The 15,383-nt window shown below is 46.2% G+C and overlaps 1 protein-coding gene across 2 annotated transcripts in view; it reads left to right on the forward strand.

Moving 5' to 3' along the window:
- Positions 1–3,255: 3,255 nt before the first annotated feature.
- The window catches only part of MYZAP (myocardial zonula adherens protein), a 93,513-nt gene continuing 81,385 nt past the window's right edge, over positions 3,256–15,383 (forward strand). For both annotated transcript variants that reach the window (XM_008953212.4, XM_008953214.6), the window contains exon 1: positions 3,256–3,467. In XM_008953212.4, coding sequence (XP_008951460.1) covers positions 3,393–3,467 — 75 coding nt within the window. In that variant the 5' untranslated portion in view covers positions 3,256–3,392. The remainder of the gene's footprint in view (positions 3,468–15,383) is intronic.

The following is a 15,383-nucleotide window of genomic DNA, read 5'->3' on the forward strand; positions in this document are numbered from 1 at the left end:
TCCTTTCAGCCTGCCTTCCTTATCTCTAGGCTCCATTCCCTGTTTCTCGGACAACCTGTGAATATGGGGTGTTTCTTGTTCTACTTTATCCAAAGGGGCTTTGTAATGTATTACCCTTGTCCTTGGTTGGAAATGTGTCCTTTTTCTATTGTGAAAGTTTGGTCTGTTTGGCATGCAGAATGGGAGAATATGCCAGGACTTCGGGATGCTGTCGCAGCTGAATGGGAGAGAAAGAAAGAGAAGCTTCAGAGATATAAGAGTGAAGAGGGCATGAAATATCAGGAAGGCCAGCATTGCTTGGGTTCATCTACTGTGTGCTCTTGTCCAGTGATTTAACTCTTGATCATTTGTGCAAGAAATAATGAGTCATTGCTGCTCAGGACTTTGCTGGAGAAAAGGGTCCTGTCATAAGCCTCTCAACTAAAGATGCCAATGGAATTTGGAAAGAGTTTAGCAGAAAGCAACAAAGACAATTCAGAAGCAGAAACTTAGAGGATATGAAAGATAATTCTAGGAACTGGGATGGGAGAAGGAGATAAAATTCAGTAACTGATTACAAGAAAATGAAGGGTGCTTATACAGACATCTGGAATTTTCTACACACCTGTGCTTTAGCAGAGAAATTCAGGACTGCTCTTAGGCCTATGTGGCTATTTCTGTGGATAGAAAAGGATGACAGCTAAGACAGTTTTGTCATAGCTCCTGTTCTCTCCAGCCCAAACACTAGCAACCCCTTCATCACCAATGCTCAGAGGGTCTGGAGTAGATGAGTCATGTTGCAAGGGAATGTGGAGAACTTCCACACCAGACCCTTATCCCTGTTCCCCTCCCATTGGCCCTCTTCCCCACTCTCGGTTCTGTAGACTCCAGAGGACTTCTGACTGGGCAGAAGTTCTCAGCTTTTGATTCCTCTTTTGAAAAGAGTCCATCTTTTTAAAAAAATCATCTTCTCTCAGAAATATTAATGGAAACCAGTGACTGTGACTTCATTTTTTACTTTTTCCTCTCCACTCTAGATCCACTTTTCCATTGATTTCAGTCCTACCTGTCTTCCCATTTTCCTTCTTTCCCACTTTCTGGGCTCCCCACTCTCCTCTCTCTTGCAGTTCCTTATGACCTCAGATTCCTAGTGCTGGCCTATTAGGGAGGAGCTGTGGCATAAGCCAGGGCCTGGCATCTGCCTGGACACACCACCCACAGCCCTTGGCGATTGTCAGCCAGCTTTGGGGAAATGGCCTGGCTGGGACAACCCTGGGGCTCTTGTTGCTTCAGCTGCCAAATTGCTTGGAGTCCCTGGCCCACCCTAGGAGCTGGGTTGGCAAGGATCTTAGTTTCTGTTTTGCATGACCATGAGTGAGTTGAAATCTTACTCTGTAATAACATTTCTTCATTCTTTCCACATTTACTTGCACTACCACACGTCAATTACCTGCTCTAGATATTGGACAGGCAGAGATGTAAACAAGATCCAGCTTCTACACAGAGCTCACAAGCTAGTGAGCCATCTGCTGCTTTTGTAAAGAACTATAACACAGTGTGAATAGGATGTTAACAATATGAAAAAGACTTGGGTAGATTAGAGGGCTTCGTGGAAGTGGAATGGGAAGGAACCTGTCATGAACAATTTTCTTTTTGGAAGGGATAGGTGGATGGGAGGATGCAGAGAGGAGTGTAGCAGAAGAGCAGAAGGACTTGGGTTAGAAGACTAGATGGGTAGTCTCAGCTGTTCACCAATTAACCTAATGTCTCTGGCCTCAGTTTCCTCATTTGCAATACAGGGGCGATAACTGTAGCCCACCTTGTGGGGCATTGTGAGAACTGGTTGAGAAAATGCATATAAAGCACTTAGGACACAGGCACAGCTGCTGTGAGGATGATGATGGGGATGGTGAAGAACAGGCTGTGCAACTTTGGGAAAGTCACTTGTATACACTGGCCTCAGTTTCCTCATCTACAAATGGAGTGAGTTCCACAGGATCATCTGTAATTCTGTTTAGCAACATTTTTTTTCAGCATCTTCCCTGTTGGTGCCATTGGGCATTCAGAGAGGGTCAAGGCCTGGCCTCTGCCCTCCAGAAGGACAGGGTACAGGCACACACATAGATAATTCTAACAGAAGACACGGTCCCGCGGAGCTGCTAAGTTCCTGAGCATGCGTGTTTGGGGAAGGGGTTTCTGGAGAGCTCTGTGGGGAGGCAGTGCTTGACCTGGGCTTTGAAGGACCAGTAGACAGAGATTGTGTCTTTCCATGCTGAAAAACACTTTGTCCTCAAGATAAAGGCCAAATTTCCAGCTAAGCACACAGGTTCCTCATGTGTCCTCAGCTCCCTTCCGCTGCTTCTCCACTGTTTTCCCTCTGCACTGTGATACTTCCAATTCTTGAAACATATTTTATACCTTCCCTTGCTTTCCTTCCATCTTTGTGCATGCTAGTTCTTTTGACCTGGGACTCCCTCCTCCCTCTGTTAGGGGACAGCAGAGGGGATAAGCAAGGCACTAGGGTCGGACTGGGGGATTCATATCCTACCTTTGCCACTGAGAGGCCAGTGGGTCGCCTGCTGTGTTGCTCAATCCCTAGGTGAGTCAACGTCTTCATCTGCAAAATAGGGATACAAGGTAACAACAGTGACTCCCTCAAAGGGCACTGGTGAGGATTAAATGAGGTAACACACGCAAAGTGCTCGCCAGGCAGGCCCACAGTAATCATTGAATAAATATGGGCAGTGTGGCCCACTCCCACTTGCATTTCAGGTCTTAGCTTAGTCATCACCTCCTCTGAGGTTGGCTGTGTGCTCCCGTAGTACACGGTATCTCCTCTTCTACCACAGCCCGCCACCTGTCATCCCCACCACACTGCAAACTCTCCGAGGCCAAGAGCCAGTCGACTGGGTTGGCTGCTGGTGGGACGCATAATAGGCATTCAGGAAATACTGAATGAATGACACGGGGTGAGGGTCCCAGTGATACGAGGGCGTGCAGAGGCTGTAGGGGGCAGTCCGGGGTGGGGGTTGGTCATGAGACTGAATGGGCAGGTGGACCTCAACTCTGCGGGGGACAGAGAGAGCATGGGCGTCCAGGCTGTCCAGGGCTCCTTCTTGCCCTGGGACTGACCCTGGGAGGGCGCAGCGCCCTGGGAGAGGATGGTGCTCAACTTTAATCGGGTCGGCGCCCTCGGGAGAAAATGCAGCCTGACGGGTCGGGTGAGCGCGCTCGGCCCCGCCCCGGCCCGGCCCGGCCCCGCCCCCGGCCCCACCCCCGGGCCTTCGCGGTGCAGCTGAGGCTGCGAGTAGCCGGCGCCGTCCCGCGTCGCCCCCGCGCAGGGCGGGCCCCGCACGCTTATTCTGCCCGGGAGGAAAGCCGGCGTCCAGCCCGCTACCGACCGCCGCTGCGGGATGCTGCGCTCCACGTCCACGGTCACCCTGCTCTCGGGCGGAGCCGCCAGGACGCCCGGGGCGCCCAGCAGGAGGGTGAGTAGCTGGGGCGGGAGCCGCCGCCGTCCCGTTCCCCCATCCCGGCCGCCCCCTCTAGAGGGAACTAGGGATGGGAAAGCTTGGGAGCCAGCACCTGGCCCCGACGCCCCACCCTGGGCTCAACTTCCCGGTCCTGTGCCGGCTCTGGCAGTGACCCTCCCTCTTGAGGTTTCAGGAGGCCCACCAGCTGGCAGGAGAGGGCTTAGGGGACTTTGGAATTCCCAGAGATTTCCTCTCCTTCCTGCCTCTCTGTCAAGCCGAGTTTATTGGCGGCACCAGTTTAAAAATCAAGGAAGACATTTGTGCAGTGTCCCTACCTTGAGACTCAAAAGTAATGAATGTATTTAAAACTCAAACTTTCCTTCTTCCATTAATTAAAAGAAAGACGGGGTCACTTGTGTCCACTAGTGATAGGGTAATTCTGGAGTAGGGTTAGCCAAGGTGGGCACCACTGTGCAAACCAGAACAGCAGCCGGCTGCACAGTCCTGACTGTGTGGGACTCCGGTTTATGTAAACCACTTTCTTCTGTCTGATTTAAATATTAGCACAGTGACAACAATGCAGCACTGAAAGCTTGGGACAGCATCTCCAGGGAAGGTTTCCCTTTGGAAGTGCTGTTTCTTTTTGATATTTGTGGCATCTTTTCCCATCTCTCCAGATGCTCTATAAAAGAAATGCTCCATCTTTCTAACAGGGTCAGCACCTTAGAGCCACAGCCAGGGGCTTGGCTTGTGGCTTTTTAGTTCTTCCATTTATCATGATATTCAATACTTATCATTTGGTACCTCTTTGCTCTGATTGAGACTTCCGTAATCGTGTTTCCTCAAGATTTAAACAGGTGGTTAAGTCCAAAGCAAAACCCCCACTGGTCCTGTCTGCGTGCAGGCTTGGACCTGCTTATTTGCTTTTACATGCCTTAAGCGAGTGATGGTGGTCACCTTATAAGCTGTCTTTCTTAGCTCTAGAAGAAAGATGTGTTACTCTTGGGCATGGGCCAACTGATGGATTCTGGGGTGTGTGTGTGCGTGCACTCAACAGACACTTAGGTTGTGTACACACGCGCATGCGCGCGCGCGCACACACACACACACACACACACACACACACACACACACACCCAGAATCCATCAGTTGGCTCATGCCCAAGGTTGACAGAACTCCAGTTGTCCAATCATTAGCATCATAGAGTAAGATCTACATTGGGTCCAAGGGGGTTTCCAACCACAGTCCTGGCCTTACTCTAAGTTGGGTGTTTGTATTTTTCTATGGAAATCTTTCTCAGTTTGAACACAATTGCAACTGAGAAAGAATGAAGTCACTGAAAAGCTAACCCTGAGCCCTGAGAGGATCATATGTGTGACCAGACTGCATGAATTGCATGAAATTCTCTGTAACTTCCCTTCCAGAGGTGGGGATTAGTTGGGGTACCTAACCTAATATGGTGGGTTGATACAAATGTGACTAGTATACAAATAACATTTCTGAAGATTTTGGGTCAAACATTTCCTTTGGAGTATTTATTTAATTATAGGTGCTTTGCTGTCGGGCACGTTGTGACACTCTTGGAAAGACTTTGCCTTTTGAATAAGATGGCAGACATATTTTGGACTGGAGAACTCAGGGCTCGGGATCAGGCCATTCAGGGCTGTCCTGGGTACACTGGTACTTGTTTCTGGAAGGAAGGTATCTAAAGGGTCTAGGGTTCTGCCCATCTTTATGGTTTCTAGCTCTGCTCATGATTTGCAGATGTTACAGGTACTATCTGTGTGTGTGCTGGGGATTGTGTGTGTGGTGGGAAGCTGTGAGATGTTGATTAATTGATTTATTGAACATTCATAAACCTTTCTCTGTGTGGTAAAGGGCTGGCATTGGGGTCCGCCCTACCTGTAGAGGCAGACATTTTCCCAAACTAACATCAAACAAAGTGGTGATGGTTATAGTGGGGTGAAGAGTTTACAAAGTTCTGTAGAAGCTAAAATAAAGGTTCTTCCTGAGGCATCAGGGGAAGGCCTGTCACTAAAGGTATGTTTTTTTGAGATGGAGTCTCACTTTGTCATCCAGGCTGGAGTGCCATGGCATGATCTCGGCTCACTGCAGCCTCCACCTCCCAGGTTCAAGCAGTCCTCCTGCCTCAGCCTTCCGAGTAGCTGGGACTACAGGCGCACACCACCATGCTTGGCTAATTTTTGTATTTTTAGTGGAGACAGAGTTTTGTCATCTTGGCCAGCCTGGTCTTGAACTCCTGACCTCAAGTGATCCAACTGCCTCGGCCTCCCAAAGTGCTGGGATTACAGGCATGAGCCACCCCGCCCCGCCTACTGGTGATGTTTGAGTTTAATCTTGCAGGATGAGTAGAATTTGTAGGGGAATTGACATTATTGGGATACTGAAAGGAGGAAATAACCATCTCAATGGAATACTTGGCATATATAGTCATGTACTGCATAACCACATTTCGGTCAACAGTAGCCAGGATATATGACAGTGGTTGGAATGGTAGGCTATCTCATATCGCCTAGGTGTGTGATAGGCTATACCATCTAGGTTTGTGTAAGTGCACTCTACGATGATTACGCAACGACAAAAATCATCAAATGATGCATTTCTCAGAATGCATCTCCACGGTTAAGTGACACATGACTACTTTATCATGATGGCAAATTGGACCTGCTTTCGGACAAAATACCTATTGTTTAGAAAAGCAGGAACGGGATGTCCTGAAAGTAAAATTGTAGACCAAATAATCACTGGAAGTGTACCTTTCATTGAAAGTTGTTCAGCAAATACTGTATTGTTCTGTTATTCCTCTCTGATGGTGGACAAGTGATGGTGTTGAACATGTTAGCCATTAAAATTGTATTTCTGGTTCATCCAAAGAGCTCATCAAATTGGGGACTGCAGGGGAAACCAGCCTATGTGGGTCCAGATATTCAAGCCAACCAGAAGTGGTGGTGACAGCTGACACTGAGCAGGGACTCCTGCGAGCCAGCTGCCAAGGGTTATGTGGCTGGCTGGACTGCCACCAGTTAGCCTTTGTTCAATGGCTGCCACCTGCAATTTGTATTTCCTTCTTATCTGAAATCACCTCTCAAGGAAAAAAACACCAGCAGGTGGAGAGAGTAATTTCTGTCAGCTGATAAACAAAGCTCTGAAAGGCATTTATGGATGCCAACCAGCCGAAGTTGTGAAATTAAAAAAACTTCCTTCAAACCAGTTGTGCACTAAAAATAGTTTTATCTATGGCAACAGCAGGAAGACAAATTGACTGGAGAATAACCACAGCCAGAAGATGACCTTGGGGAATGGGGGGAAACGATTTTAAAAATATTGACCTTGCTTCATGCTTTTGAAAGGAATTTTATAAATATCAGTTAGTCTTGCTAAATGGGCCTTTGAAATGGAAGGTTGGTTGTGTGGCTGGGTCGTGTGCTTTGCGGGGAAGGCATGTGTTGCTTTATGGCTTCCCCACAAAGCACACAACCGGGTCACACAACTGACCTTTCGGCACAATACTTACTGCCGAGTATTTTTGGCTAAGCTGTTCTGATCCCGGGCTGTGGAATGATAGATCTGTCAAGGATCTTCTCCAGCACCTTGCTCTCTTGATAATAAAAGACTGTTGGCTGGTGTTGCTGCTATCGTGACCCCTCACTGGCACAAAAAAAAAACAAAACCCAACAAGGTCACAGGATAGGACTATCTCCTAGCCTGCCCTTGCTGATATTTCTTTCTATTTGGCAAAGACTTCCTCTGTTAAACACTGGAATGGGCCTGCTAGTCATTGTTCCTTGGCTAATGTGTCCCTCTCCTATGTCCCATTGCTGCCTGACTGGGCTAAGTTGTGAGGGTTTGGAACCAAGGCGTCCTCTGGGCTAAGGGCAGGGCTTAAACCTGTGCTGGTCAAAAATGATGGTTGTAGGCTCAGAAAAAGAGGTGCCCAGCTCTATGCTTTTGATCTTTCACATTGCCTTGTTTGATATAGGATGAACAGACCTGAATTCTGGAGACTCGTAAGGAAACTTGATTTCCCCTAGACATTTATGGAGCTCCCATGGCTTTTCTACAAAGGATATGGAATGTGATTTTGACCCATTTGTCTCTGGGGGCACTGATGGAGTGCTGCGTATGAGGTCCCTGTTGTAGTTTACCTATGCTGTGCATCCATATCTGAACAAGAGACCTGGAGGCTGGTGTCACTAAGCCCTGGTCACTGGGGAAGCCTTTGAAGTCAATTAGCCTCAAATGTTCTTGTCTAATTGAGTTCAAGGAGCTGTGGGCCCAGGGCTGACTAACTAGAGACCATGTTAAATATTTCAACCCAAGATACTTCTCAGCACTCATCATGCCTTATGGTCTTATGGAATTCCAGTACTTCTCCAGCACACAGAAGAGCAATACAGTGGTGTTTACCTCTTTCCCTCTTTGGTGAGTGATAGTTTCTAAGTGTCAACCACACTCCTGGCTCTTTTTCACTCTTAAAGGCCGGGGTGATCTTTCTAAAATGCTAAATCTAGTCTCCTGACTCGTCTGCTTCAAGAGCCTCCTCAGTACTGCCAGGAAAAAGTTCACACTCCTTAGTGTAGCATCCAGGCCCTCTGGTTTGGCCCGTGCCTGTCCTGTTTCCCCTCCCTATATGTGGTCTTCTCAGATATTCCAAATCGTTTGCCATTTCCCCGAGCTTTCGATGCTGTTCCTTGCCTCTTTGCTTTTCTTCATGTTTCTCCTCTGATGAGTGTTGTCTCCTCTAGGAAGCCTGCCCTGAAACCTCAACCCTCCTTCTCGTGTTCCCCTAGAGGCCTGTGCATGCCACCATTACTTGCGTCACCTGTGATTACCTACTGGAAGACAGGGCTTAGGAACCACCCCTCCCCAGGCCTGGTGGAATAGGCACTTAAAAACAGAAATCTCACCAGGTCCTACGTAGAGGAGCCACGGTTAACATTGAATTGGCAAATGGAAAAACAGGAAGAGAAGCCTTGGGTTAAATCCATCCCATCACCTCTGACCCACCTGGGCAGGAAACGAGTGACAAATACATGGGAATGCTGGCCCAGGTGAGGAGTTTGACAGTTCTGGGAAGTCCTCCAAATATTCGAGTTGCCTCATCCTGCTGCACAGTTGGAGCTTCATCCGTTTGGTTCAGTCAGTGGTTCTCAACCAGTTATACACAGAATCACTGGGAGGCTTAAAATAGCCATGTTGAGGCCTCATCCCAAACCAATTAAATGGGAACATCTTAAAGTACAGAAAAGCATGAGTATTTTTTAGGAAGCTTCCCAGGTGATTCTAATGTGCAGCAAGGCTAAGAATATTTCTTTAAGCATTACTCCCTTCTATAGCTTTCTTGGAAATGCAGACACTCCTGGGACAGTGTTGCAGAAAGGTCCCTTGGGCCTTGTGGGATGAAGGGCAGGGTGGTGATGGGGCAGGGCGGGGGAGTCCTCGCACTCCAAGTCACACTGGCATCTTTGTGTGCCTTCATCCACCTGTGTTTTCTCTCTGGATCTTGGCGTTTGGGGCACATTGTGTGCCTGGTACAGAACACAGCCACAGAGAGCAGGAATGTTTTGTATGCCTCTGAGCTAAGAATGGTTTTCACAGGGGCCTGCAAAACCTAAATATTTACTGTCTGGCTCTCTACAGAAAAAGTTCGCCCCACCCTGATGTAGATAATTGGGCTGCAAGTTCAGGGCCACAGCAGAGCCAAGAGGTCTAATCTAGATGGGGCATACACTGTTCCGCATGCAGCCTGCTGCAGGCTCCTGGGATTTGATCCTTGTGCTGAGCAGAGAGTGTGGGGTCTGTTCCCCCCAGCCACACTTACAAGGGCCCCACTTTTTATCATTAAGGGGAGCTGGGCAGGGACCCACAGTCACAAAGTGGAACAGGCCTGAGAGAAATGTAAATGCAGTTGGCTAATTTACTTAGGGAAATCCATCTTTGTAAACTGGCAAACCCCTGTCACCTCCCTGAATCATCTTCTCCACTCCCTTTTTATTTGAGATAGATATTTTTCCCCTGGGTGAGCCAAGGTGCCTGAAGTTGAGAGCATGATGTTACTGGATCCGCAGAGTACCCCCTAAGTGAGACCCAGGCCCTCGTCTCCACAAAAGGGTCAGAAACAAGGCCTGAGGGGACCCATGTAGCTCCCCAGGGGCCCTGAGTTGCCAAAAAGGGTTTTGTTGTGCTTTTTCTTGTGGAGGAAACCTGAATGCTACCTGTCCCTCCCTTGCTATCCTTCCCAGGGGGGTTGGTTTCAAGAAAGTGCAAGGCACTCCAGGGAGTTTCAGGTATATTCTTACTTTGTTTTAGTTCAACCTAAAAAAACTACAAAACCCAACACTGAGCGAGCGCCCATCATGTGTTGATACTATGCTAGGCACCGTAGGGGCTATATAAGTGGTGACGGTACAAAGCTTACTTGATCACTCCCCCTGTGTTTTCCCTTCCGTCCATTGTGTGGTGCATGGAACACTGGAGGCACTGAAAAATGACCAGTTGGATTATTGAAATGAACTCAGATTTGAATGTTAGTCTCTTCCTCCAAAGATTTGAATGGCTCCTCATTGTCTTCTGACTAGAGCCAGTGCTTCTCTATCATGCATTTGCAGATTGATAGTTCAGCCCCTATCTGTTTGTCCATTTGCCTGTCCTACCCAGGCTTAGGCTGCAGGTTCTTATTCTTGGAACTTGCCAACATCTGTGCATTTGGCACAGACTAGAACGCCTTGCCTGATAGCTGTCTGTTGTTGTTATGATGGTGAGTTCTCCAAACGTCACTGACCTGTAAAGTCCTTTCTGTCCTTCTATACCCAGCTCAAATTGTATCCCGAGGGTCCTTCCTGAGGGACTTTCCCATATATTCCCACCTCCCATTAAGATTAGTGTTCTTCTTCCTATATTCCCATGATAATAAAGAATGTTTACAGAGTGCTTAATGCGTGCCAGAAATTGTCCTAAGCTCTTTACACACATGAGCTAATTTAATCCTCACAACATTCCTAAGAGGGTACAGTATTGTTAGTTCTTTTTACAACTAGGATAATGGAAGCACTGAAGACTAAGTGGCTTTCCAAAGGTCTCAAAGCTAGTAGGTGTCAGAACCAATATTGGAAGCCAGGAAGTACATTTCCACTATGATTTAACCACAAAGCTATCCTGTCTCTCTGCACCTTGTATTGGTTATTCCAAGTGTTCTTGATTGCCTTGTTTGGGTATATTTCTGATTATGTACTCCTTGGAGGCACAGCTTTTTTTTTTTTTTTTTTTTTTTTTTTTTTTTGCCATCGTGGTACCCTCATAGTCCCTAAAAATATTTCACAAGTAATAGGTGCTCAGTAACTGAGTAATAAAGTATGCTGAGTCCAGCTTCCTGCTTTGATCTCCTGGAAGGAACCCTTGCCCCCAGGGACAGCTGGTTCCGTAGCAGTGGTGTTCAGGGTAGGATGCAGTTCTTCGCATTGTGCATAACACAAGCCCTGAACCAGCTGCTTTGGGAACCCCTGGGAATAAAGTGCCCTACCTGCCTTTCAGGCACTGCCAAGCCTGGGGCATCTCTGGAGATTGTGTATCCGAGTTTCAGGAGACCATGGAGATCAGCCTCGTAAAATGCTCGGAGGTAAGGAATGCTGCCTTGATGTTACTCAGGGGGAGATTTTCCCGTGGGGAGATTGCGGAAGGTGAATGAATGGAGGGAGGTAGACTGTACTCGGACAACTTTATGGGTGGTTCAGGGGTTAATGTCCTTAGTGCTTCTGTTAGGGATTCAGAGTACCTTTTAGACCTTTAGAATGTCCCCCTTGCTGCTCCTGAAGCAGTCCTGTGGAAGGATTAGTCTCTTTCTGGATCTGTCTCTTCCCGACATATTTTCTCCCAGTCTTTGTTATTACTATTACTACTATTATTATTTTAATCAAAAACTTACATATCTTAACATCGTTGCCACCAACACAGAAATCTGTTTCCTTAAGAATATCTTCCCCCTACATCTACACAAGTTATCAGGGTATATTTAAAAAATTAAAATGGGATTATTCTTAATGTTTTGTTCTGCAACTTTCTTTTTTCCCCATGGCCATACATTTGGCTGTCTTGTAAGGAAGATGTGTGATTCTGTTCTAAGCTGGGTTTAAATTGCTCCTGAACAGCCAGTCCATCAGTGGGTCAGTATTTATTAAAGAAAAACTAGCTGTGCTCCTTAATGTTTTGATCAAAGCCCCTCTGTTGACAAGAGTAAACTTCAGACAGGGTGCTGCAGTAGCCTCAAGCACCTGCTGCAACTGCCAAATGTCTTTGAAGTCATATGTTTTATTTTACAAGTTCATTTTATTTTATGCATTCTGTTTACCTTGTGGCTTTGTATACCTCAGGGTATTGCTCAGTGTGAGAGCTTCATATAAGGGTTGCCCAGCTCATCATAGGAAGTGTGTTGAGGAATATAGATGGGCAGATGAAGAATGGGCTCAAGCCCGGGGAGGGACCATCTAACTTTTGAGTGATTGGACCCATGGGACCCCCTTTCTGAAAATTATGACCATTAAGGATTACCCCTCTAAAATAATCAACCAACCGAAAGTCATCACTTACAGTGTTAATGTCTCTGATTCATTGACCAAATTGTTATTTTCATGGAAACAGGACTGTGAGGCTAAGCAGGTCTGTTTCATTTTGAAGCATATAGGATGATGATAATATCTAGATAATAGTAAAAATATCTGGCTGGGTGCAGTGGCTCATGCCTGAAATCCCAACACATTTGGAGGCCGAGACAGGATTGCTTGAGCCCAGGTGTCTAAGACCCATGTGGGCAACATAGTAAGACTCTGTGTCTACAAAAAATAAAAAATTAGCCAGGCATGGTGATGCATGCCTGTGGTCCCAGCTATTTGGGGGGCTGAGGTCGGAGAATCACTTGAGCCCAGGAGATTGAGGCTGCAGTGCTATGATTACACCACTGCACTCCAGCCTGGGCGACAGAGCAAGACCCAGTCTCAAAATAAATAAATAATCAAATAAAAATAAAAATATCTAATATTCATAGAGGCGTACTATGTGACACTCTCCCTTTATCCCATTTTACCCTTGAGATTCAGAGATATTAAGTAACTTTCCCATAGACACACAGCTAGTAGATGTTGGAGCCTGTGTATGTGTGTATGTGTGATAGGCATATATGTACGTGTGTGCACACTCGTGTGTGTGTGTGTGTGTGTGTGTGTGAGTGATGTGGTGCAGGAGAAAAGGACTTCCTTTTTCCTGCAGAATTATGCATGGACTAGACCCAGCCTAATAGGAGATTGTTGAGCACCACAGGTTTGGATTGTCTATGTGGTCTGAGTTACACTTTGATGCTTGTGCAACTGTCAGACTGGTTTCAACCAGTCTGAGGGGCCTGGAGCCAGAGAGTTGCCTTTCTCTGGAGGGACTCAAGATTCCCTACTCAAGATCAGTGTTGTTGCCCACCAGGAAAGAGAGCTACCTTGTAGTATGGCTTGGTTTCTTTTTGGCCAACATGACTGATGGTGAGCTTTGAAGGTTGCTTGTAAAGTTGGCCGCACAAGAGGCAATGATAGCCCTGGGGGTCAGGCCACATCTGATTCCGGGGTCCCTGGGGGATGATGCTTGCCAAGAGGAGGATGAGGATGGAGAGGGATCTTGAAACCAAGTCATGTGATTTAAAGAACTGGGGTTGTTTCGTCCAGAAGAAAGGAAGTTCAAGGGACAGGAGGACTGTCTAGAAAAAGGGGAATTAGTTTGCAGTCCGAGGACAACCCTGGGTCCATTAGGTAGAAATTCTGGTGTAAGCTCAGATCAGCAAGTTAGAGGTGCCTGGTAGCAAAATGCAATGCCTTGGAGGGTGGCAATGGTGTATGTGGAAGTGCTAACATGGGTCCCAAACCTGGGCTCCCTAACCTGTTCATGGAAAATGAACAGGTTGGTGCCACCTGTCAGGTACATTTTTGGGTGTTGGGTTTCTTCATAGGTGGGCAGGTTGAACTCAAGAGATTTTTGACATTCCCTCTAGCCCTGGGCTTCTAGGCTGCAGGGTGGTTTTGCTAAGAGGCCACCCTGTGGACCAGTGCAGATCTGTGAACCTGCCAACCAGACTGGGACGGGGGTGGAGAGGATTTGTTTGCTAGGGCTGCCATGAAAACTACCACAACGCCAGTGGCTTAAACAACAGAAATTTCTTGTCTCACAGTTCTGGAGGTTAGTGGCCCAAAATTAAGGTGTTGGCAAGGTTGGTTTCTTCTGAGGTCTGTGAAGGAACTATCTGTTCCAGGCCCTTCTCCTTGGCTGTTGATGGGTCGTCTTAATGTTTATATGATGATTGCCCTGTATGTGTGTCTGTCCCCAAATTTCCCACTCTTGTAAGGACACCAGTCATTTTGATTTAGGGCCACCCTTATGATCTCATTTTTACTTGATTACCTCTGTAAAGACCCTGTCTTCAAATAAGGTCACATTCTGAGATGCCAGGAAGGCGGTCAGGACTTCAATGGATGAATTTTAGGGGGATGAAATTCAACCCATATTAGGGAGCCAACAGCACTCCTGCGAACTGAGCCCACATGGCATTTCAGGCATGTGATGGGGACCATGAGTATAAGATCTAAGAAAGTAAAACTCGGAGACTGCCTGGGTTCAAATCTCAGCTCTGTCATTTCCCAGCCATGTAACCCTTCAGAGGCTTAGCTTCCTCGTCTGAAAAATGGGGCAGGTAAGAGAATCTCTTACCATAGGTTTGTGGTGAGGCTTAAATGAATAAATACCTGTAAAACACTTAGAAGATGCCTATACATGGTTAGCTATTACTATTATTACTGCTATTGTCCCCTCGTACTACAGATTATAGTAGTCCATTTTTCCCTCTGTTGAGTAGGAAAATGACTTTGCTCCTAAGTCACCCTTTGTCAACAGAATATGATAAATCACACAAATTGTAGCTTCTCTCACTGAATGGTACAATGCTTTTTTATTTTTAACAGAAATGGTGCAATTTAGACTTTAAAAAATCATTTAGGAACCTTTATCCGATATTTCAGTGAAATTTTTTGGCAGCCTTTAATAAACTCACATGAGAATCTCAGTGACTAGTGACAAATATTCATGGTGACATAGCTAATTAAGGAGTCAGATGTCTTACCAAAACTCATAAGCATTATATTTTCTTCTCCTAAGCCTTTCCAGCTAACTGTCTTACTTTTAGTCTGTATCCAACAAGCAGGGACAGCTTTTTTTTTTAAATTGTAGCAATGTACTTGTGAGATTTACCATTTTGACCCTTTTTAAGTGTATAGTTCAGTGGCATTAAGTGCATCCACACTGTTGTGCAACTGACACCACCATCTATCTCGAGGATTTTTTTCATCTTCCCAAACTGGGATTCCATGCCCATTAAATACTAACTTTCCCTGTATCCTTACCCCCTGGTCACCACAGTTCCACTTTCTGTCTCTATGATTTTGATTACTCCTGGTACCTCATCTAAGTAGAATCATACAGTATTTGTCTTTTTGCCACTGGCTTATTTCACTTAGCATAGTGTCTTCAAGGTTTATTCATGTTGTAGCATGTGTCAGAATTTCCTTCCTTTTTAATATTGGGTAATATTCCATTGTATGTATAAATCATATTTTGTTTATCCATTCATCTGTCAATGGACATTTGGGTTGCTTCCACCTTTTGGCTATTGTGGATAATGCTGCTATGAACATGGGTATATGGACTTCTTTGAAAAAAAGTTGTGATTAAACATGTACATGTGTATTGTAGAAAAATTAAATATATAGGCAAGTAGAAAGCACCCTCCCTTCCCAATAGAGATATCCACTGTGTATATTTTGGCTTCTTTCCCTCTAACTATATTTTTGCCTATACTTGTGAAATGAGATCATTCTATACATATTCTT

This window comes from Pan paniscus, chromosome 16, assembly GCF_029289425.2.
Source record: "Pan paniscus chromosome 16, NHGRI_mPanPan1-v2.0_pri, whole genome shotgun sequence".
NCBI classification, from domain to species: Eukaryota; Metazoa; Chordata; class Mammalia; order Primates; family Hominidae; genus Pan; species Pan paniscus.